Here is a 24,178-nt window from a genome sequence, read left to right on the forward strand (position 1 = left end):
AATGTTTAATAATTTTTATTTTAAATATTTTAATTTTAAAATGTAAAATTTTTAAATAAATTTTTAAAAATAATTAATTACTCTATTTATTTTTATTGTTCAACATTAACTTTTTTAAGATTTTGAGTTCCAAATTTTTCTCCCCCTCTTCCCTCCCCCCTCCCCAAGAAGGCAAAGCAATCTGATATAGGCTATATATGTACAATCGTATTAGACATATTTCCACATTAGTCATGTTGTTAAGAAGAATCAGAACACAAGGGAAAAACCACGAGAAAGAAGGAAAAAAGAGCAAATAGTCTGCTTTGCTCTGCATTCAGACTCCATAGTTCTTTCTCTGGAGGTGGGTGACATTTTATATCATGAGCCTTTTGGAGTTGTCTTGGATCTTCGCATTGCTGAGAAGAACTGAGTCTATCAAAAGTGATCATCATACAATGTTGCTGTTACTGTGTTACAATGTTCTCCTGGTTCTGCTCACATCACTCAGCATCAGTTCATGTAAGTTTTTCCAGGCTTTTCTGAAGTCCGCCTCCTCATCATTTCTTCTCTTTTTTTTTTCCTTTGGAGGGGGGAAGGCCGGGCAATTGGGGTTAAGTGACTTACCCATCATTTCTTATGGAGCAATAGTATTCCATTACATTCAGCTTTTCCTCTGGGTAGCTTTTGATACCACTGATCACTCCTGGAGGCAGCTAGGTGGCATGCTAGACAGAGGGCTAGAAATTGAGTCAGGAAGACCGGAGTTCAAATCCTGCCTCAGATACTTCCTAGCTGCGTGACTCTGGGTGAGTCACTTCACCTCTGCCTGTCTCTGTTTCCTCATCTGTAAAATGGGGTCATAATAGCACCTTCCTCCAGGAGTAGTCTGGAGGTTTGAGATAATATTTGTAAGATGCCTAGTGTAGCACCTGGCCCATAGTAGGCACTTAATACGTGCTTTCTCCCTTCACCTTTCCCCCATTCATGAAGCCTTTCCAGAACGGCGGGCTAGTTCACAGCTCTGCCAGCAGCCTGTTTCCCCACATCCCCTCCGGCATCTGACAGGGGCAATGCCTCAAAGTTGTTGGCCTTTGCATTTCCAGGAGAACACCATCCTCTCTGGCACACAGCTTCAAAACTTCCTCCCTCTGTCTTATCTAGTCCATGAGTAATGTTCCTCCCATCCACCTGTCCTCATTTCTCCTCTCACCCGGACTATCGCCCTGGCCTTCACCTTGGTCCCCTTGCCCCAAACTCAATAAACTGCAGAAGCTCCCTATTACCTCCAGGATGACATAAAACAAATCTTTTCTGTGGCAGTTAAGGCCCTGCACAATGTCCATTCCAGCCACTCTGGCCTACTTACTGCTTCTCAGACAGAAGGCATCATCTCTTATCTCCGTGTCTTTGCAAAGAAGCATCTCTAGCCTGGAATGCTCTCCCAGTTTAGGAATCCCTGGTTTCCTTTCTTTTCCTGCCCACCACCCCACCACCCCCAGCTGCTGGTGCTGTCTCTCTACTCTATGGATCCTGTGTGTGTGTGTTCTGATTTATGTGTTGTTACCCCCACTAGAATGTAAGCTCCTTGAGGGCAGGGATTATGGCTTTTCTTTGTATCCCCAGAGCTCAGTGCAGCAATTGGCACATAATAAACACTTAATAAATGCTTGTTGATTGATTGGTTAGCTCTACAGGTATCAGTGCATTACCTTGGCTATCTGGCTTCGAGATTATCTTGTCCAGTCACTTCATTTTATAGATGAGGAAACTGAGTCCCAGAGAAGAAAGTGACTTGTCCGAAAATCATACAGGTAGTAAGTAACAAATCGACCCTCCTCCAACTCTTTTCCCATCATTCCTGTGGGTCCTACAGGAGATACTGGGGTAACTGAAGTATAAGCAGTCCAAATCTGTACTGGCTTCCTTAAGCCTACTGGATGGCAGCATGTCTCTGTGTTAATCATCCACCGAGGAAGCACCATACCTGAATTTTCCACCAGGCAGAATTCTCTTTGAACCATAAATCCAATATCCATTTCAGTCCCTTTCTGGGGAAAGTGGAAGGGTCTCCCAAAAAGCTGCTGTTTTTCCATTGGCCACCAGAGGGTAGTCAGCTGATAAACATCTCAGCTGCCTCCTCACTGCTAGGCTTCAAGCAATTTAAACTGAGCTAATAAGGTTCAGAACTTAGCTAGGGGGTGATACGAAATATTGCTTCATAGAGTGGGTTCTTCTCTCTAAAGGCATGTTCTCCACATTCAAAAGACTCAGGTGCTCAACATCCTGGGGCCATACAGTAAACTGAACATAGCAAAACTCAAAGGAAAAAGTTAACCCTTCTCTGATGGGGCCCTCTGGCTCTCCCAGATCCTCTAGCTTCAAGAGGTTGGGAGAGGAATCCTTGAACCCACTGCATCCATGGCTCATCAAAAGGAATAAAGGAAGGGTTTGTGTGTTTCCTAGGCCCCCTCCAAGGGTCCTGACCTATAATAAGAAAAGTGGGCAAAGAGAGGGAGAGGAGCCTGGCTATCTCCCCTTCCTTGAGCCTCAGTGTTTCCCTTCTCATCTTGGCCTCTGCCTAGTATCCAAATAATCTCCCCCTGGGCTAATCACCATCTCCCAGGTCTGTGGCCACTTGAGCCTTTGGCCACAGACTATCCTGCTCACAGAAATCTCAAAATCTCAATCTGAGTACTCTGGCTGCTTTATCCCTGTGACTGGGCGGGCCAACCAGGAAGTGTGGATCTCAGGGGAGGATCTGGAGGAGGGAAAGAGCCGGTTCTGGACACCAGCAATGAGATCTTTTCCTTTAGAGCCAGCAGCTTACCTGCTGCCAGATCTAGTCCCCTCAGAGAGCTGGGGCCTGGGTGGGGTGGGGGATACCAGTCAGCAGAACCTGGACTTTGCATCTCCCTGAATCACCATCATCCCTTGGGGAAAAGTAGTAATTCATAAGGGAAGAGGGTAAGGCCTGGGCTCCGGTTGCACAGGTTACTAATACATAGAGTGCTGTGGGGAAAGGGTGTGGGGGTACATGAATCAGTCATTTAGCATTGACTGAGCACCTGCTATGTGCCAGGCACTGTGCTGAGTGCTGGCATATAATGTTGGCCCTTGCCCTCCAGCAGCTCATGGTCTAATGAGGCAGACAAGGTGCAAACCACTGAGAAAGGCCAAATTAAAGAGAGTTCAGCACTGCCCCGGTCTGACTTCTCTTGGGGATCATCATTGGAGGGGGATGGGTAAGGATGTCCAGGTTCCCCAGTTTATGGTGTGCCTTTCATTACTGGTGGGAATGGGGGTGGGGCAGAGGCTTGGGTTAACCTGGACCAGCCTGGGCTCTAGGAGCTCCACAGGCACCCATTATAGGGCTGGTAGGGGATATCCTGGCCCAGTGTGGCCATAAGGAGGAGTTAGAGCCTGGAGTCAGGAAACCCTGAGTTCAAATGCAGTCTAGGCCTTCCCTAGGTAGGGGACTCTGGGCAGGTTACTTAACATCTGCCTCAGTTCCCTCTTCTGTAAAATGGCGTTAAGTAACAGGCCCTACCTTCCAGGGCTGGTGTGAGGATCCAATGAGGTATTTCTAAAGAGCCTGGCACACATGCTGGCCGGTGTTGTTCATCCTCTGTTTTGGAGGACCAAGGACACCACAGGGTAATGCCCTGACTTGTGCCTGAATTGGATTTTAGTGGGGCAGAGCTGCATCCAAGTCCAGGGCAGGACACGGGTCAGGAGGACTGGCCATGGTTTGGGTGTAGGGGATGGCCAAGCTCTGCTTCATCGTTCTATTCGCCCCCGTGTTAGGGTGGGGGGAGGTGCGATAAGGCGTCAAGTGCTGGGGGCGGCCACCCCGTAACTCGGCAAGGTTTTTGGGGCCCACGGGTCACCCTTGGACAGGTTTAGCCCGTCTGCAGGGTCTCGACCAGGTGTGGCCAAGTACGGGCGGGGAGCCACAGGTGACAGGTGGGTGACGGATGAGCAGCCCCTCCCTCCCAGGTGCTAGTCCTCCCTGAACACCCCACACATCCCGAGTGTTGGCCAGTGAAGCCCTTGGGCCACCCCAGGTTTGATTTGGGGCCCATGGCTGCTAATAAATACTGCTGCCCAGGGACAGGGCTGGGGGCATCTTAGAGCTGATCCTGGTGAGGATCGTTACTAATAAATACGGTTAAGGAGAGGGCGGGTCCTTGGGTCTCCATAGGTCTGACTACTAATATAGATGGCTGAGTTACTAGGTGAGGCCCTCAGACACCTTAGGTCTGATCTTGTTGAGGATCAACTTAGCAGCAGATGGTGGGGAGGGGGAGGGGGTCAAGGATACCTTAGGTCTGATCTTGGGGTGGATCGTTACTAATATATACGGCCGACGGGGAGGGGAGCGGGGGAGGGGGGCCAGAAACACCCAAGGTTTGATTTTGGTGCGCATCTATACTAATACATATGGCTGGACAGGGAAGTAGGAGGGCCGTCGTTACGGACCACTACGGCCCAGACGGGGGCCGCCCAGCCCCGCCCCGCGCCGCGGCCTGGACTCTCGCAGAAATTTCCCCATCTCGGCTTGGCCTTTCGAAACCCAAGGAAGAACCGGGCGCCCCGCCCCCTCCCCCCCCTCCCCCCGCCCCGCGCCGGGCACGCGCGCCGGCGCTCGCTCGCGCGGACGGGCGGGAGGGCGGTGCCGCGAATGGGCGCGAGCTCCGGGGCAGCGCGAGCGCCGATCCTCATTGGGCGCGCGGAGGCCCGGCCGGCCAACCAGCGAGGGCTAGGAGGGGTGGGGCGGGGCCGCACACGCGCAGAGGACGCCCCCGGAGAGGCTGGGGAGGTGGCCGGTCGCCCGCCATTTTGTTGCTGTGGCTCTCGGGAAGCAGGGCTGCGGCGGAGCGGTGAGGGCCGGCGGGCGGCGGGGCGGCTAGGCGGCGGCGGAGGCGCGGAGCGGCGGGGCCCGGGCCCCGGCACGCGATGGTGCGGGCGCGGCGGCGACGGTGCCGCGGGAGAGGGGTGGGCCGGGGCCTCTGAGGGCGCGAGGGCGGCGGCGGCGGCGGCGGCTGGCGGGCGCGGCGCGGGGAGCGGCCCCCTCGGCGGAGCGGCGGCGGCAGCGGCGGCGACCCGAAATCGCCCGCGGGCTTCCGTAGCCGGCGCGCGCCCCCGGCGCCCGGTGTCGCGCGGCCCCGCGGGCGGCCCGGAGCGGCGGCGGCCATGGCGGCGGCGCGCTTCGACTCGGCGGACCGCTCGGCCTGGTACGTGGGCCCGGTGTCGCGGCAGGAGGCGCAGAGCCGGCTGCAGGGCCAGCGGCACGGCGTCTTCCTGGTGCGCGACTCGTCCACTTGCCCCGGCGACTACGTGCTGTCGGTGTCGGAGAACTCGCGCGTGTCCCACTACATCATCAACTCGCTGCCCAACCGGCGCTTCAAGATCGGGGACCAGGAGTTCGAGCACCTGCCGGCGCTGCTCGAGTTCTACAAGATCCACTACCTGGACACGACCACGCTGCTCGAGCCCGCGCCCAGGTACGACCCAGCCTGCGGAGGGGGCGGGGAGCGAGCCCGGGGTGGGGGTGGGGATGGGGGGGTCCTCCAAGAGCCTCCGGGGGCTTAGGGGGAGTTCTGTGTAATTCTGCGGTTTGGATTTTGTGCATTTGAAAACGTCTTTCCGAGACAGCTCCAAGCCTCCACTAAGCCGGAAAGGCTCGGAGCGTCTTTGTGCGGCCAGGTCCCTTGGTTTGTGTGGGGGGGGCAGCGGGCTTGCCTCAGAGATCTGGCCCAAGGGGCAGGTGGTCAGCTGGTCCAGGTGCTCGGACCCCGATCCGGCCTCCGTTCCCTCCGCTCGGTGCCCCTGGGGTGACCTTGGGCAGCGGTGACTCGCCGTTTGTGCCGAGTGGGATCCCCATTTCACAGGTGGGCAGAGCCAGGCTGGGGCGGCAGAATGCTGAGAAACGCGGGGACCCGCGCCCCAGTCCGGTGTCCAGGGAGCCGCTCACGTCCCTTCTGTGCACACAGGTGACCGAGCAGGGCAGAGGCCCTGAGCCTCCTGAGCGGGAAGGGGAGGGGGAGGGGGAGGCCTCTGCTCCGGCCCCAGACCTGGCCATCTGCGTTCAGACTAGCTGACCTCTAGGAGTGCCGAGTTCTGCTCTCCTGCTGCCCCTGAGGGACCCCAGCCTGTCAGTCTCCTTGGGGCTTCCAGTCCGCCAGCGTTCATTATAAATTGCCACTCTATAGCACACACTGCCAGGCTGGAGATACAGAGAAGCAAGAATCAGTCCCTGCCCCCTAGGAGCGCCTAGGCTGATGGGTGAGGGACAAGCAAACTGAATGGACATCACATACAGGGTAAAGGGGAATTCAACTAGAGGGGGAGGCTTTAGGGGGGCTGGGAAGGTTTCTTGGAGGAGGTGGCACTTAAGGGGGGGGGGTCAGTAGTCGAGTGGACTGAGGAGGGAGAACATTCCAAACTTGGGGGAACTGCCAGAAAAAATGCCTGGAACCCAGAGATGGATGGTCTTGTTCATAGAGTAGCATGGAAAAGGCTGGAACAATGGGTGCAATGGGTGTTGGGGAATAAGGTGTGAGATGCCCGGAGAGGTCAGAGGGGGCTGAGTTATGAAAGGGCTTTGAACACCAAACTGCATTTTATGTTTGCCTGGTGTGACTGAGACAGGCAGACCCTTCCCTCCCCACCCCCAGCAGCTATGGCCATAGTTCAGACCTGAGGTGATGAGGCCTGCACCAGGGTGGGGGCAGGGTTACAGGAGAGACACTTCGGAGGTGAACTCTATAAGCCTTGGAAATGGGGGGTGAGAAAGAGTGAGGAATTGAGGTGACTCCTGGGGGGAGGGGGTTAGCGGGGAAGAGGATGAGTTCAGTTTTAGACGTGACGGCCAGTTCCAGTTGTCTAAAGAGCAGTTGGAGATTGGAGGTCAGCAGAGAGATTGGGGCAGGAAAGGTAGATTTGAGAGTCGTCGACAAGAGAGTAATAAAATTTGTGAGAGCTAGCGGAAGAGGGCCCAGGCCAGAGCTCTGAGGGACACCTGTGATCAGGTGTCATGATCTGGAGGAGGACTCAGCCGAGAAGATGGAAGGAGTGGTCAGAGAGGGATGGCCAGAAGAGGAAGAGGGAAGAGAATGCCAAGGAGGAGAGAGTGGTGGGCAGTGCCGAGGCTGCAGAGAGGCCAGGCGGAGGAGGACGGAGAAGAGTCCTTTGGATCAGGCATCTAAGAGATGGCTCGTTGGTCACTTTGGAGAGAGCAGTTTCCATTGAAGGATGAAGTTCCTAAGGAAAGTGGAAGGGGAGGCCGTTAGAGTGGGCCCCTTTGAGGAGTTTAGCTTTAGGGATGGAAGGATCTAGTGAGGACTTTTTTCAAGATGATGGAGATGTGGGCGTGTTTGTAGGCAGAAGGAAAGGAATGGGAGCTTTGAGGAGTTAGAAGAGCTGCCTTGGAGAGTGGCAGAATGAGTTGGTAAGGCAGAAAGGTTGTCTGACAGCAGTGAGGGTCCACATGAGGTCGTGTAAAAGAGTTGTAGTGAATCCAATCAGAGCAGGTTGAAGAATTTTCTCCACCTTCATTCAGCAGCACGTGTGTAGGAAAGATGGTGGCAAATGGTGAGATGACCTTTCCTCTCTTGTAAATGAGGATTTGTCAGATCTAGTCTTTCCATATCTGGAAAGGTTTTTCCCAGTTCTAAGTTTTTTGAAAGTTTTGATTTTGGAGGGCGACTTGGAAGTCCAGTGTGTTTGGACCAGCTTCCTTGGAAATGCCCTTTTCTGGTGCTGATATCTTGTCCATGGATCTCTCCTGGATTTCCCCCACTACCAGTTTTTGGAAATGAGTGAGTGAGTGATTGAAGCAAGGTTTGCTGCTTGGCCACTGACATAGATTAGATAATTGCCTGGCAATCTATGCCCTCATTTACAGGGAGGAGGTTGATTTTCAGCACCTCAGACCAGTCTCCTGGCTCCCCCCTCCAGCACTCTTTCCATCACCTGGCTTGACGTCACTACATTTCTCTGATTTTTCTTGAATGTGGGGCAGGAGAAAGAACAGTCTTTTGAGATAGAATTGAAGGGGCTGCATCAGTGCAAAGGTGCTGCTTGATGTGCTAGGGAACTGCCAGTCTTGCTCCAGGAAAGCCTTTTAGGATTTTGACCTGACTGTGGAGCCTTGGCTAAGTCCCTTAGTCTTTCCCAGCTGTGAGGGGGGGGGGGGCTCCATGGGGCCCTTCTGCCCTCTGTTCTCTGGTTCCTTGGGAGTAAGAGTGCTCCTTGAGTATTGTTTGCTGAGTGGGTTTCTTTGGGCTGGGATGGGAACGGCAGAGGCCTTCCTCAGATGAATCTCCTGCCATTCTGAAATTTGCTTTGCTGTCGTGGCCAGTACTGCTGGGATCTGAGGTATGGGTGAAGTGCTCTTTAGACTGGCAGTTGGAGACTCCACTGTCTGGCCAGTCAGCAAGCATTTCTTCAGTGCTTACTGGGTGCCAGGAAAGGTGGTGCATTGGATAGAGCGTTGTGACCCTGGGCAGATCGCTTCACCTGTTTGCATCAGTTTCCCCCCCTGTAACACGAGGATAGTAAGAAGCCCTACCTCCAAAGGTCTGGTGAGGACCAAATGCCATAAAGATTGTAAGCAGCTAAGTGCTAGATAAATGTTAGCCATTGTTATTTTTAAAGGCCAGATCCCACCTCAGACACTTACTCAATGTATGTGACCTCATCTGTGAAATGGGGATACTACTGACACCTCCCAGAGCTCTATCAGTGCCAGCTATTGTGGTTATCCTTGCTAGGGAGATAGTTAGCATACAGTTACACAGGATAGAGTGGGGAGGCCCTGACATAGGGGGGTGGGGTTTGGAAAGGCGTCTTGAAGGAAATGGCTGGACTTGGGCTGGACTCAGAAGGAAGCTTCGGGTTCAAGAGTTGGGGGGGGGAGGCAGAGAGCATTGTGAGCCTGGGGGGCAGGATGACCAGCAAGTAGAGGGGCCAGTTTGGCAGGAGGAGTAGAAGAGAGTGGGTTGGAAGCTAGGGTGTTCGATCAGCTAGGAAGGAAGGACCTGAAGACGAGTGACATCTTCTGCTCTGAAAGAGGGGAGCCTTTCAAATGGTGGTGCTGGACTCTGTGATTTGTGGCTTTGTAGTAACCAAGTAACTACTTGGTTAAATCAGATTCTAATTGTCCTTCATCACTTTCTCCATTTGGATCCCTGACTGGAGAATTTCCAAATAAAAGTAGATGTCAGTGTGCAGACACAAAATCTGGATTACCCGCTTCTCCCATCGAATTTTGAATTGGTGTCTGCATTAGGAATTTGCTCTGGGCTGGCCTGTCTGGGAAGGGCTTCCCTCTCCAGTCTTACTCCAAAAGTGCATGGCCTAATGCTGTGGCCTAATTAAAAGCTTGTTTCAGAAAACGGGGTTGTTGCACAGGGAACCTTTTTGGCAAGCCAGGTTATGGTCGGAATAGTGTAGTGCTTGTCAGCTTTACAAGACCTGTTTTCTTCACCAAAAACCCAGTGTTGTGGGGAGGGAACAGAAGGCCAGCTAAGGGACCCAGCTGGCTTCGGGGAGCATTCTGATGCAGAGGTTAGATTGCCTTGCCTCACTTGGGGTGGTTCATTTATCAGTTAGAATAGTTTGTTTCCAGAATCAAAGTTAGGTTCTTAGGGGTGGTCTTATCCAATCAGTTCCCTCCTCAAATTAGTCCAATTACCCATCTGGTGATGGGGAGCTCACTACCTCTGCATCCTCTGGGCCAGCCATTCCAGCCGGTTTGGGAGGAAGCTCTTTGTTTCAGGGAGCTTCCTCCCTGGACTTTGTATTCAATTTCAATTCAGTTCTGCAAACATTTGTCTAGCACCTGCCATGGTGAGGGAGGACACAACAAAAATGAGCAGGCCCTGGCCTCAGGGAGCTTTCATTCTACCCAGAGGAAGAACATTAACCATGTGGGGGGTGGGGATCAATTTGGGGAGGAAGTAGTTGAGACCCAGCAGCTAAATGGCAGATGAAGGAATGCCCATGGTGGAGTAGGGGGACAGCTCCTAAGTAGCTTAGTGTCTGGGGCAGGGTTGGGGGGGGAGGGTGGCAGAAAAGGGAGGTTGGAGCCAGAACATGGAGGGCTTTGAATGCTGAGCAGAGGAAGTTGGAGCTTATCCCAGAGACAATAGGGGCTGCTCTTTTCCTCTCTCCCTCACTCCTACTTCTGGCCTCTGTGGCCCTTCTGCTCTTGAAGACAGTTGTTATCCCTAAAGCTTCTCTCGAGACTCAAACAGCCCTGGTTTATTCAGGGAGACTGCAGGATCCCAGTTGGGAGCTGTCTGCCTGCTGTTCACATTGGATTAAGTATTTTCCTGACTTGTACATCTGAGTCTTACCTCCAGGCAGGCCTGGGATTGGAGCGAACCTGCTGTGGTAGTTTAATGTTACCCTGATTGTTGTCCCCAGAGCTAAAGCCTTGAGCCTAGAAAGGACTTGGACCTGGTGCAGGGAAAATATCCCAAGTTTGATGGGAGCTCAGGTGCTGTTGCATCTTTATTTCAAGGCTGATGAAGCAGAATTTTACAGAGAGCTTGTATTGCTTTGTTCTACATGTTTCCTAGATACATTAGTCAGTGAGCTAACATTTGGGTATAGAGGTGTGAAGGCCCCTCTCCTCCCTCTCACGCCATTTTAGTCTTTAAAGCCATTGCCTCAATTAGGCAACAGGCCTTTATTTATTTTTTGTTTTCAACATTCACTTCTATAAGTGTTAAATTTTCTCCCTCTCCCTCCCCCTGCCCAAGACGGCCTGCCATCCGATATAGGCTCTACATACACATTCCTTTTAAACATTTTCACATTAGTCATGTTGTACAGAAGAATTAGAAAGAATGGAAGTAACTATAGAAAGAAAAACATAAAACAAAAAAAGAAACTGGTCTGCTTGGCTCTGCGTGCAGACCCATAGTTCTTTCTCTGCATGTGGATGGCATTTTCCATCATGAGTCTTTTGGAATTGTTTTAGGTCCTTGCATTGCCAAGAAGAGCTACATCTGTCAGTCATTGAACAGTGTGGCTGTTACTGTGTACAGTGTCCTCCTGATTCTGTTCCCCTCACTCAGCATCAGTTCATAGAAGTCTTTCTAGGTTTTTCTGATGTTCACCTGTTCATCATTTCTTACTGCAAAATAGTATTACATTACCTTCATATACCACAACTTATTCAGCCATTCCCCAATTGATGGGCATCCCCTCAATTTCCAGGTCTTGGCCACCACAAAAAGAGCTGCTAGAAATATTTTTGTATGTGTGGGTCCTTTTCCCATTTTTATGCTCTCTTGGGGATACAGCCCTGGAAGTGGTATTGCAGGGTCAAAAGGAATGCACAGTTTGATAGCCCTTTGGGCATAGTTCCAAATTGCTCTCCAGAATAGCTGGATCAGTTCACAACTCCACCAACAATGTAATGTTTTCCCATATCCTCTCTAGCATTTATCATTTTCCTGTTTCGTCATTTTAGCCAATCTGACAGGAGAGATGCGGTACCTAAGAGTTGTTTTGATTTGCATTTCCTTCATCGTGATATCTTTAATTTCTTTCTCTGAAAACTGCCTGCAACAGACTTTTATTAAAGACCTACTTTGTGTGGGAGCTCTGTGATGGGGGAGTGGGGACAGAGAAAAAAGGAAATGGCCCTTGCCCTCCTTTGGGTGGGGAAGAGAATCAGATGAGATGGAACATGGTGTGATATGAATGTTTGCTATCACCTCATACGTTTACAAGGAAATAGAAAATAAACCAAATCATTTGGGGAAAGGACCTTGGGAACTGGGGAGCCAGGAAAGGCTTCGTTTTGAAGGTAGGTGTTTGAGCTGAATTAGAAAAGAAACAAGGAATCCTAAGGAATGGAGCTTCTTAAGAGAGGCGCTGCTGGCCCCCCCCCCCCCCCCCCAGGATAGCAGCTGAGGAGGGCAAGACAAAGGTGTGGTGGTGGAAGACAGAGCAGCAAGGAGGCCAGTCTGCATGGAGCGGGGATGCGGGGACGGGGGGGGGGGGGGGGGGGGGGGCCTGTGGGCAGTGAAGTAGAACATGGTGGAAAAGTTAGGTTCACCTTTTTTGGGAAAGGTTTTAAAGGCCAAAGGAGAGTTTTTGTTCCTTCCTAAAGGAGGCTGGGAGCCATTGGGAGTGAAATGGCCAAACCTTTGTTGGAGACAGTCACTTGAGCAGCTGAGGGGAGACCAGTGAGGTGATCTCACTTGTTGGGAAGAGATTTCTCAAGGATGATGGTGCCCCCTCCAAAAATAGGATGAGCCTCAGTGGCCTCATCTTCAAAAGGATACCCTCTTCCTGCTTTAAATTCCTGAATCTGTGCTCTCTCAGCTGGTATTTCTTGGACAGTTACGATGCTTTGTCTCCACTTTGAACCTCTGCAGAGAGATGCCAGAGTCTGAGGGCTACAAGATCATTACTACCACGAGGAGAAAAGGATGCAGATCGAGTTCTGAGACAACAGAGATGATTAGAACACACATGTCTGGATACCAGTCATTTCTAAGCAGCAGCAGATGGTGTTTACTTCAGGCAGGGCTGGATACAGTGTAATTCCAGCACAATCTAACAAAAGATTAGGACAGTGGCTTGGAGTTAATGAGATTCCATCTGTATCAGTGTATAAGTAAATCAGTTCACTGATTAGTGAAGGTATGTTATTATGATGGGGGTGGGGGGCGTCTATTAAGCCCCAAGTGCCAGACTCTGTGCCTTTGTATTATATACTATGCCCAGATCTTGCCCCATCAAAGGGAGAAGTTGTATGGTTTTGATAGCTGATAGGGAACAATTGTAAAAAATGGAGCGAGGTCGTTCTGCAGGTCCCAATGGCACACTGACATGAAACATTTATTAAGGGCTTAGGGCTTACTATGTCATGTTAGGCCTTGGATGCTGAATGAGCCTGTCTTGTTCAATGTTAGCAGTGATTGAACAGTGAGAGAGGCGTATTTTTGTGGGAGACACAGAACTGGAAACAGGGCTAACACGGGGGACATCCAGAAGACTCAGAATCACAATGATGCCAACAGGCTGGAGGGGAGTTCAGAGGAACCAATGTGATTTTGAAAACTCTTCTGCACCCCTATAGAGTGGGGTAGGCCTGCCTTGGTAATAGTTCTGATGGAAAAATGAAGAGGTTTTTGTGATGCACCAGTGATACGCTGTTTAAGGAGAGCCAGAGTTGGCTTTAGTCCGTCTCGTTCAGGGAGATCAGCGACGGTCGGCTGTATGTTGCTCTTGTTAAACCCCATCTGGCGGGTCCCATACAGCTGCAAAGGCCTTTTGAGTAAGGGCCTGCCAACAGTCTCTGAGGAGCAGTTCAGTGTTGGCCTTGCATCTTTGGCATCATCCTGGACTCCTCATTCCTCCCCCCCCCATGTCTAAGGTCTGTTGATTTCACCTTTGTCCCATCTCCCTAATCCCCTTCCTTCTCTCTTCTGCCATAGCCTCCATGCTCTGGTGCAGGCCCTTATCACCTTATCCCTGGACTATGGCTATAGCTGCCCCGGGTGGGGGGGGGGGTCTGTCTGCCTCAAGTCCCATCCCGTCCCCCAGTCCATCCTTCACTCAGCCACCAAAGGGATTTCCCCTAAATGCAGCTTCGGCCATGGTGTCCTCCTGCTCAGTAAACCCAGTGGCTCCCTATGGCCTCCAGGAGCAAATATAAAATGCTCTGGTTTGCCTTCAAAACCCTCCCTAACTTTGTCTCCTCCTCCCTTTCCAGTCTTCTTACACCTCACTCCCCACAATGTCCTCTTCAGGTTGTTCCATGAACAAGACCCTCTACTCTTAGCTCCCAGCTCCAGGCATTCTCTATGGTGCCCTCCAAGTCTAGACCACTCTCTCTCCTCTGCTTCACCTATTGACTCCCTTGGCTCTTTTAAAGTCCAAGCTAAAATCCCATCTTGTACAGGAAGGCTTCCCCACCCCTCTTCCAGTAATTTCCCTCCATTTCCTGTTTCTCCTGTCTGTAGCTTGTTTGTGTTTGTTTGCTTATTGCTTCTTCGGGGAGGGAGTGGGGCAGGGGTGGGGACTGTCCTTAGTCTCTTTGTATCACCAGCACTCAGCAGAGTCTGTGGCATGGCGTATAGTGGGTGCTTAATCAGTGTTTGTTAACCATTAATTGATTGGGGTAGAGAAACTGTCACAGCTGGGCTAGCCGTTAGCTTATTCCTCCTGTAAGGAATGGTGTTTGAGTTGAACAACCATTTTTAAGCCCTTCCAGGCATGGGAGGGGCCTGTGCAAAGGTTTGGAGGTGGTAGATGAAATGTGTGTGTGGGACAGCAGGAAGGCCAGAAGAGGGCTTTGGAAAGGTAGACTGGAGCCAGGTTGTGATGGAATTTCAATGCCGAACAGTGGGTAGAGTTTGATCCTGAAGATAGAGGTGAAGGATCGGGGAAGTGACCTTCCGCCCTCCACTCTGGGTAAATAAGTCCCTTGGGCCCCTGGGGGAGGATGCACTGGCTAGGTTGGCAGAGCAGTAGGCCAGGTGGAAGGTGCAGGTATGTTTTGGAGGGCCTGGCCAGACAGGGTGCCTCTGGGAATGGAGAAAGGAAACAAATCAGAGAAGACATGAAGAGAGGTTTGACAGGACTTAGAAGCTGAACTGATATATGGAAGGAGTGAGTGGAGGAGGCTCTGCCCTAGGTGCCCTCAACAGAAGGCCTTCCAGCCTCCAGTTCAGGGAGGAGGGCAGTTAGGTATCCCAGTCACTCTTCCTTTCACAGCTGAGGACACTGAGGCACAGACCTTTGTTGTGGATTCAGCGTATCCAGAGATCTTCCTACAGCACACTCAGGTGTGGCCCTACCAAGCTGGCAGAGCATTTGGAAGGAATAGTGTTGTCAGCGTAGAAGACGAGGCAGGGAATTCTGGGTTGGTAGAATCTGGCAAAAGCCATTTGGCTGTTCGATCTTGCTTGAGGGGCCTGCCAGAGATGGGGGCTTTTAGTAAATATTTATTGAATGAAGCTGGGGGTGTGGGTGGGCAGTGACTGAGTGGACATCTGACTCCCAGCTTAGCCGTTCTTTGCTTCTCAATTGATTGTCCTTTATGGGCATCTCTTCACCTCCTCGTGGATGTGCTGACGTCTGATCTTAAGCAGCTTGGAAGGGAAGGCCCTAAGTCTATCATCCTATTAATTGGATTGAAGTCCAGAGCCCCAGACAGAAGGTGCCCTCAAGGCCCAAAGGAGAAGCTGAACTTGGGGCCAGGCCTCTTCTGGGTGGAAGGAAGGGGAACCCTCTTACTGACTGGGGGCCAGCTGGTGCTGGCTATTAGAGGGGAATTGTTGTATCTAGGAAAGGGCAGATGCCCCAGTGGGGAGTCCTGTGGTAGGTGGGAGGAAAATTATGAAGGGCTCCCAGTGCTCACCTGAGGTTCAGACAGGTGAAGTGACTTCAGACAACGTCAGGGCTGTGATGAAAACCAGGATTTCCTGAATTGGTCCACTAGTCTACCCTGCCAAGAGTTGGAGAATTTGTTTGCAGACCTTTGAGCGCCTTCTCAGCTAAGAAAGACATTTATCTTTTTAAAGCTGGGGATGGCAAACTACCGCCTGCAGCCACGTCTGGCACTCTGCCCACGAGTGAAGCATGGTTTGTATCATTTCAGACAGGAGATGTTCTTTCCAAATGCAGTTTGCCAAGCCCTGTTTTTTTTTTGTTTTTTTTTTTTTTAGTAATTTTTTTTTTCTTTATTTATTTTTAGTTTACCACACACGGTTCTACATAGTTTTGAGTTCCAGTTTTTCTCCCCTCCCTCCCCCTCCTCCCCAAGATGGCATGAAGTCTCATATAACTGTCATGTATAACTTCGCATTGAATTAATTTATGCTCTAGTCAAGTCGTGGAGAAGAATTTTGACCAATTGAATGAATCATGAGAAAGAAGAAACAGAACCAAAAAAAAAAAAAAAACAAAAAAAAAACCCCAAAAACAAAAGAGAAGCAGAAAAGGCGAGCATGTAGTGTGCCTCAGTCTGTATTCAAACTTCGCAGTTCTTTGTCTCGATGAAGATAGCATTCTCCATCGTGAGTCCCCTGGAGTTGTCCTTGCCCCTTAGGTGCTGAGAAAAGCGCAGTTTGTCAAGGTTGGTCCTCACGGAATCCATATATCTGTGGCTGTGCACAACGTTCTCCTGGCTCTGCTCCGCTCACTCAGCATTATGTCGTGTAGGTTTTTCCAGGTTGTTATGAAGTCTGCATCATCCCCATTTCTTATGGCACAATAGTATTCCATCACCTTCATATACCACAGCTTGTTCAGCCATTCCCCAATTGATGGGCATCCCTTTGCTTTCCAATTCTTGGCTACCACAAAGAGAGCTGCTATAAATATTCTTGTACATATGGGTCCTTTTCCCCCTTGCGTGATTTCTTTGGGATACAACCCTAGAAGTGGTATTACTGGGTCAAAGGGTATTGCCAAGCCCTGTTTTAAAGTAGTGTGATGTCATCAGCCTGGATGTTGCTTCCGGGTTTGTACCTTACCCCTTCTCCTTTGGGGCTCTGCCCCCATTCTCCCAAAAGTTAGCCAGGTTAGCAGCACATGGCATCCACCATGGCCTGCAGAGGTGGGGAGTGGGGAGCTTTCCTGGCTTTCTCCTGACTGTCAGTCACAGGCCATGTGTCCATCTGTTATCCCTGCTTCTTGCCACCTGGCAGTCCCAACTTTTCACATCTTTCCTCTCCTTCTAGTCTCTCTTTGTCGTGTGCAACATCACGTTCTCACCACATTTCCTTCCAATGCCTGTTGTCTGGGCCATGTACATTCTCACCTCTCTGGAGATGGTAACATTTCTTGCAACAATGCAGAAACCATTGATATCTTAATAGATGCTCTTCTTTCCAGGGAAGAGATTGGGGGCCATTAAAAGAAATAACATTTTTCTAGTCAGGCACATGGTCGTTCATGGCCTTCAAATATTTGAAGAAATGTTGCCGTATGGAACAAAGATGAGATTATGCTTGGCCTCCAGACAGCTGGTTCTAAGGTTAAAAGTCACTTGGAGGTTGACTTGGGCGAGGAGAGACCTCCTGACAACTGGAGGTGTCCAGGATCACTGGAAGAGGAAGAAGGAGAGGGAGTCAGCCTCGAAGCTTTCATTGAGTGCTGACTGTGCTAAGCCTGGGACTACAAGGGAAGGGCAAGGACCCCTGCCCTCACAAAGTGGGCACTATAAAAGTTCTGAGGGGAAGGCTTGCTCCCAAGATGGTAATTCAGAGGGAAGTCATGGTAGTGAGCTCCCTGGCAACTAGAGGTCTTACATTAGAGGCTGGACAGTTACCTGGGAGAATGTTAAGGAGAATTGTGCTTTAAGAGCTAATGGACTTCTGTGGGCTCCAGGGTCCCCTGCTGCTCTGGGGTTCAAGCTCACAAAAGGGATTGGGGTAATTTGATGATGTCCAGTTTTACTTCAGAACTTAATGCTTCTGTCCTTTTACACAGAGCCGTGGTTGGGGTCTCATGTCTGTTCATTCGGGGCAAGCTTTCATTTAGAAAGGTTGGCCTGTGCTTGGGGAACCTGCCTCCTCCTTCTTAGCCTGGCCTGGTTCTTGTCCAAGGTTAGCAGTCAGGATTCTGGGGAGCTTAGTTCACCCCTTGGGCTATTAGATCTTCAGGGAGAGGTGCTATTGGTCATTCCAGGCCCGTGAGGTCTTGGAAGGGACTGCAGATTTGGGAGGCAGGACATTCAGGGATTAGAATCCCCGTGACTTAGTGCCTTGGGTGGGAGTTTGTCCCTGTATCTTCTGTCACTGACATCTAGCTAGTTCTGTTCCCTGGACCAAGCAGAACCAATCTAAGCTTCACCTTTTTCTAAGGGACAGCTTTTCAGATACTCTCTTGTATCTGTCTCCCCCTCCCAATCTTCTCCAGACTACACGTTCCCAGTTCCTTCATCCAATCCTCCTGTGCCTTTAATTTTCTCTTAAACAAAAGTTGCTATTTGCTGAATGCTGTGCACAGGAGGCCGATGGTATGATGTGCAGTCCGTTCAAGGGCAATATAGGCCTGGAATCAGGAAGATTCATCTTCCTGGATTCAAATCTAGCCTTAGACACTTTGTGTCTTTTCAGGCAGGAAGTGAGAGCCACTGATGGTTTTTGAGGGTGTGAGTGAATGTTGCTGCTGTCCTTTGCATTCCGAAGATGACTGGCTACCTTGTGAAGAAGGCCAGAAGAGAGGCTTTAGAAAGAGTCCCTGAGGAAGCTAATGAGGGCTGAAATGAGCTAGTGGGAGACATGGCCCTGGCCCTGGGAATGAGGGGGTACCCGGTGGTTTCAAAGGGGAGAAGGAAGAGCCAGAGTCCCCCACGGCTTCCCGCCTGGGGCCCTGGAGGGAATGAGAAAGAGCCCAGCAGGGGGAGATGAAACCAGTTTCTGTTCTTTTTATTTTGTTGGGTTTGTCTTGTTTTGTTTTTGTCAGTATTTTACATATTGACTTCTATTTAGCTTATTCCTAAATTAAATCATAAACTTCAATGGATTTTTTTCCAAGTGTATAATTCCTGGTTTCTTCAGATTTAGGGGGCAGATTTTCTAGTGTAGTAACAAAGTAATGAAGTTAATCATAGACTATGGATTGGAAGGGACCGTAGTGGTCAGCAAGCCCAACCAGCTCCTTCATCTTACTGTTGAGGAGACTGATGTCCACAGGAGGAGGTTGTGACTTGTTCAGGGTCACTCCCAAGAGCGGCAGCCAAGGGCCTCTGGCCTATTCCATTCATCTCTGAACTCAGGGACCCACGGATCCCGCCATACCTGGGCACCCTCTCTCCAGTCTTCTTTTCAGGATATTTTTACCTGCCCTGCTGCTGGTTCCTCTGGCTCTCCCCACTGGGTCCTACTTCTCTGGGCTGCATTCACTCTAAACATACTTGAAGACCCCACAGTGTGAGACCTGCCTTCCCTTCCAAAGGGCACATGGAGCCACATGTCCACCCGTTTGCTCCCTTTGAGTCCCAGCAGCCTTGCCCTCAATGGGCCTCAGCTGCTGGACTTGTGCTTTCACAGCTTTAAACTTCGAGGGCCCTGGGGGCCGCACGGAAGAGGGGCCCCGCCCTGGGGCCTCTCACTTCATTCCAGGCTGAGGGAGCTCTTTCAGCCAGGGCTTTCTCTTGCCCCAGCCCTCCATGCTGCTTATGGAGGTGATTCTCCATGCATCCTCCTCTGTCTCAGCTTGTTGGATGCAGCCTGTCTTAGCCTGTCAGGGAATGTGGTCTGGAATGTGCTGACCTGGACAGGAGAGTTTCCTAGAATTTAACCTTTTACGTACTAGATTTTTTTCTTACAAGAAAAAGTTATTGCCATCTTTTGTTTTTGCACCCCCTTCATTTTCTGACACCCGTATCCTCTGCCTCCTCACAATGAACATCCGTTTCCATGCTCCTTCCTAGTGGCTCAGCCCTGCTGTTGTCTCAGAGCCTCGTGAGGCCGTCCTGAGGCAGACAGCAGTACACTGTGCCGGCTCTCCTGGGGCCCTTGGCAGCTCCTCAGCTCCAGCAGTGCTAGGTCATGGTCTCCTCCTCTTCTCAGATGTTCCTCGTGTCTGTGCAGCTGTGTCCCAGGACCTGGTCGGCCCTGCCTTTGCAGGCTGCATGACTGGTAGCTTCTGTTCCCCTCAGTTCAACAAAGAACAGTGGGAATAACTTGTGATTTCTGCTACCTTCTTCTCACATCCACCCTGTTAGATATAATTATAGTCCTCTTTTCCCAGAGGCAATTGAGGGTCTGTGAGATGAGGTCCAAACCCACCCAACTCTTGAGAGGTTCGAGCTGTGATTTGAACCTAAGTCCTCCTTGAATTCAGAGCCCTCAGCCTGCGTGCTAGGAACTGTGGGATTGGCAGCAGGGGGTGGGCACAAAAATGAGAGCTCAGCGGGAGAATGTGACAAGTGCCTGAGAAGGGAGGAAAGAAAGGAGAGACAGGAAGGTGGAGTGAGTGGACTTCAGCAGGCGGGCAGGCATTGTGGCACCTCTGTAGCTGGCACACCCAGAATGGCTGCTAGCACAGGTTCTTAGATCTGCTTTACTAGGAAAGACAACTGTTTCAGGGGTCAACAGTCTCCTTTAATTACATAAAATACAAACAGAGAAAATACAGAGAAGAGAAATAAAGACCAACCATCAGGGCTCTATTGCCTGAATCAAAACAATGCTGTTACATACTTTACATCCACCACTAAATTGGGAGAGCCTGAGAAGTCAGGGAGCTCTAAACATAAGGCCACTCGACCAGGGAATCACAAGATCCTTCTCATAAATGAGCCCCCAGAGCCAAAGCTCACCTCTCAAAATATATACTCTTTCAGCTAACAGGCTCAGAGCCGGAAGGAATCACAACCCTCCTGACTCAGTGCCAAGGCGTGGAAGCTTTCTGGCAAGCAAGCAAGCTTCCCTTAATGGGCTCCACACTAGGCCTATTGATGGGTGGGGAAGGTCTTATTCCCATTATCCTTATACTCAGCTACAAAGGAAGATCTGCTTTTGGAGAGGACATTTTTTAAAATTTCATTTATTTTTACTCTCAGCCTCAGAATACCCGAGTTTAAATTAAACCTCAGGCACTACTTAGCTCTGTGACCCTGAGCAAGTCACCTTAAAATAAAAACAAACCCAAACCTGTTTGTCTCAGTTTCCCCATTTGTTAAAATTGGGATAATCACAGCATCTTACCTCCGGTTTGTGAGAATCAAGTGAGATAGTAATTGTAAGGCACCTAGCACGGTGCCTGGTGTATAGTAGGTGCTATATGAATGTTACTGTTATTTAGCCACTAAATAAAATGGGCATTTCCGTATACATAGAACTGAGCAGGAGGACTTTGCAGGTCTCTTCTGTACTTGCTTTTCAAATATGTTAGAACTTCATGTAGTTTTCAAAGCTGTCATACTTTCCTATGCTTCGTTCTGGCCTTCTCTGCTTCTTTGAGGCATCTTATTTGTTTTTTAAGATGCCTCAATAAACCACTTTTCTTTCCTTTTTTGAGGGGAGGGCCTCCCTAACCCTGTCCTCCATCTTTCCTTACCTTTCTAACCTTGCATCCCTATTGGGGAAAACCAAGGGGCCCTGCCCTGCCCCATAACAATCTATATCTGACATTGGCTGTGTCCCAAATTGCATGTGTTGTTCTGCTCCTTGAGTCCAGGCCTCTGTCTGTCAAGGGGGTGGGTAGGAGGTGTGGGGTTGGCGGTCTCACGTCTTTGTCTTTCATGTTGGTTTTTCTTTATGATGTCTGTGTATAAATTGTTCTCGGGTTCTGCTTGCTGAGACTTTAAGGGGACATTTCCAATCTGTCCCTGGGCTCCGTTGAGGCTCCTTGTGCAGTTTGTGTGTGGCTTTGTTGAGGCCTCCCAGCTTGGGAGCCCAGTGCTACTGGCTGAGGACCTCCAGGGCAGAATTGGAATCCATAGTTCCCCAACTCCTTCCCCCCCCCCACCCCCACCCCAGTTGAATGAAAAGCCCATGAAAGTTTTTGGAGATGCCCTATCACAGTCCCATTCTTTCTATGCTTTCTCCTCCCTCCTACTCTCCTCATTTATTTTCTCTCTCCACACTACATTTCTGTTAATTCTATGCCTCATCCAGCTTGGGAAAATATTCTGACGCTAACCTTGTGACCTTGGCCAAGCCCTGCATTTCTCTGTCCATTGGAGTTGGCCATGTGTGAAGTGAGGGCCTGACCTACCCCCTTCTTCTTCACCTTTGGGGGGGGGCCTGGATAGCCTGTGGATGCCTCAGAATAATGTTTTTAAATGCATAAAATAGAGGATTGCAGAGTAAACCAACTGAAGTGCAGTTACTGGAATCCTTTTAACAAGTTCACAGCCTGAACTTATATATTTTCCTGCCTGGGCTCTGTGCTTCCCCCAGGCTTGAAAAGACTGGCCTTTTATGGATTGGGCAGCAGCTCTTTTCTGGTCAGTGAAATAACCAATCCCAATTCTGGGGCGGGGAGGGAATTTTTGTTTTCTCAGTTGTTTTTATCTGTCACCCCTTGAGGTACAACTTTGTGGACCACAATGGCCTTCCTCCCTCCACTTTCCCTTTTCAGGACTTGGAACCATTACAAGCTCTTGAGGGAGCTGGAAGGCTGGGGTCCAGATAGTTTTGTTCTTACATACACCACAGCTGCTGGCCTTGATGGTGGCAAGGGAGGTCGTTCTGCCCAAAGGCGATGATAGCTGTCATCCCTCCTCCCCCCATGTTTCATACTGATGCATTGCAGCCATTTCCCATGCAGAATAGCATGCCCATTGGGTAGATTACTCATGTTTCCGTTGTCATATTTTAGATCTCTCCAGAAACATAGAATCTTATTCTCCCAAGCATGACACTAATTCTTAGATGTTTCAGTTCCTTCACAGCCCTGGATGGATGGATAGGTGGGTGACTGGATGGCCCAGTGGCCCCTTTTTGTATTGTAAGTTCAAGCTGGCCTGTGTTTGGTCCATCTGCACCGAGGCCTACTTAGTGGCCTGCTTAAAGGTTGGCCCAATTAAAAGTTTTTAACTAGGGCTCTCTAAAGAAGGACTTGACAGTTGCATTGTAATTACTCTGGTGACAAAGCCAAAATAAAGGAGCTGATTTTCATTTTAGGCCCTATTTGAAATTACCAAGTTAGTGTTTGATGAGAAGGGCTTGAAGTTTCAGTGTAGTTAATTTTTTGGCTCTTTACGAGGCTGCCTGAGGCCTTCCTATGGTTCTAGTTCTTTCTCTTACCTTTCTCCCCACCCCCATGTTGTGAGATGGCCTGAGAGTAGAAAGAAGTCTCTGCTTCACACTCCCCCCGCCCCATAAAATAGGGTTAAATAGAATCTTGAAAAGGATGTTGGGGTCTGAGCCCTCACTTTGGGGTTGTGTCTGCCGTAAAGCATTTTGTAAACAGAACTTTTTTCCTGACTCATTTTTTGTTTGAAAGATGTTCTATAACTGAATCTCTCTGGGCGTGGATTCCAGAATGGACTGAACTAATCCTGGCTTATACTTTGTAGGGAGAATATTCTCGAGGGTTCAGATTCACAAAGTACTTTGTGCCTCAGAGGTTGAGATTCTAATCCCGGGTCCCATCATTCACCCAGGAACTGGGCCTTCTGTTTGCCAGGCAGATAAAGGAGGGTGTGGCTTTGGCTTTCTAAAGAGAGCCTCTTAAATCTGGGGCCCATGGACACCAAAGGGGCCCTTGGGTGGATTTTGGGGAGGCCTAGGTGTGCTCGTTTTTCCTTGACCTGTACTGGACAGTGAGCATTTCCTTCATTTGTGAATGTGGGTAATAAGCTTTGCTTGGGGGGAGGAAGGGCATTCTTAAGCTTGGCCAGATTGTGCCTTGTCCAGGTATATATCTGTGGGCCCTTATGGTCTGTTGGCCATCTGTAAAAAAGGGAATCGAAAGTAAAACCGGAGCACAGGCTTCCAGCCCCCGGGGGAGGTGGGTGCTGTCCTTTGGTAGGCGGGAAGCTGAGGCTGCTCCTTTGTACTGACAGTGCGCAAGGAGCTGGAGACAGTCCCAGCCCAGCTTGGCCTCTGGAAACTTACTTGGCCTAAGGTGAGACCCCTGGCTCTTCAGCCTCAGCATCTTCTGCAAAATCTGGGAAATGGAGAGATTCTCTCTGAGGGCCTGTCCTCTCTCACCTCCTGATTCTGTGAAAAATGTGGCGACTTCCAGGGAGGTAGGTCGGGGTCCAGTATGGCCCATGGACTGGTCTGCTGTGGCAGCGATTTCCTCACTTTGAAGCTTTGCAGAAACACTGGGAGGAAGTAGCTCCACCGCAGTGGTCTGGCCCTTCTCTTAGCATGTCCGGCCTCTCCTCTGTATGCAGTGAACCTCCCTTTGTCCGACTCACATCCTTCGGGCCCTGTTTACCATCCACTCATCCTCTGAGGCTTCTCCTGCCTGATCCATCATGGTGTCTCCCCTCTTGGAGCCCTCCCTGTCATTCTGTACCAGCTTTCTAATGAGCTCTTTCACACATCTGATAGATACACAGGAAGTAGACAAGAAATAACGGTGCTTAAAAATTAGCTTCCTGCTCTTACATCGAGTCATAGAGTGTCCAGAGAGGGGCATCGAGGGTGGTGAAAGATCTTGAATTCCTGCCGTGTGGGGATTGGTGGACAGAACTGGGAATATGTAGCCTGGACAAGAGAAGGCTCCCTGGGAACGAGAGGCTGTCACTCGG

At 50.3% G+C, this 24,178-nt stretch overlaps 1 protein-coding gene across 1 annotated transcript in view; it reads left to right on the plus strand.

The window, feature by feature from the left end:
* The first annotated feature begins 5,138 nt into the window (after nt 1-5,138).
* The window catches only part of CRKL (CRK like proto-oncogene, adaptor protein), a 38,244-nt gene continuing 19,204 nt past the window's right edge, over nt 5,139-24,178 (plus strand). Inside the window, exon 1 of the mRNA XM_036758651.1 lies at nt 5,139-5,486. Coding sequence (XP_036614546.1) covers nt 5,176-5,486 — 311 coding nt within the window. The 5' untranslated portion in view covers nt 5,139-5,175. The remainder of the gene's footprint in view (nt 5,487-24,178) is intronic.

This window comes from Trichosurus vulpecula, chromosome 1 (genome assembly GCF_011100635.1).
Source record: "Trichosurus vulpecula isolate mTriVul1 chromosome 1, mTriVul1.pri, whole genome shotgun sequence".
Taxonomy (NCBI): Eukaryota; Metazoa; Chordata; class Mammalia; order Diprotodontia; family Phalangeridae; genus Trichosurus; species Trichosurus vulpecula.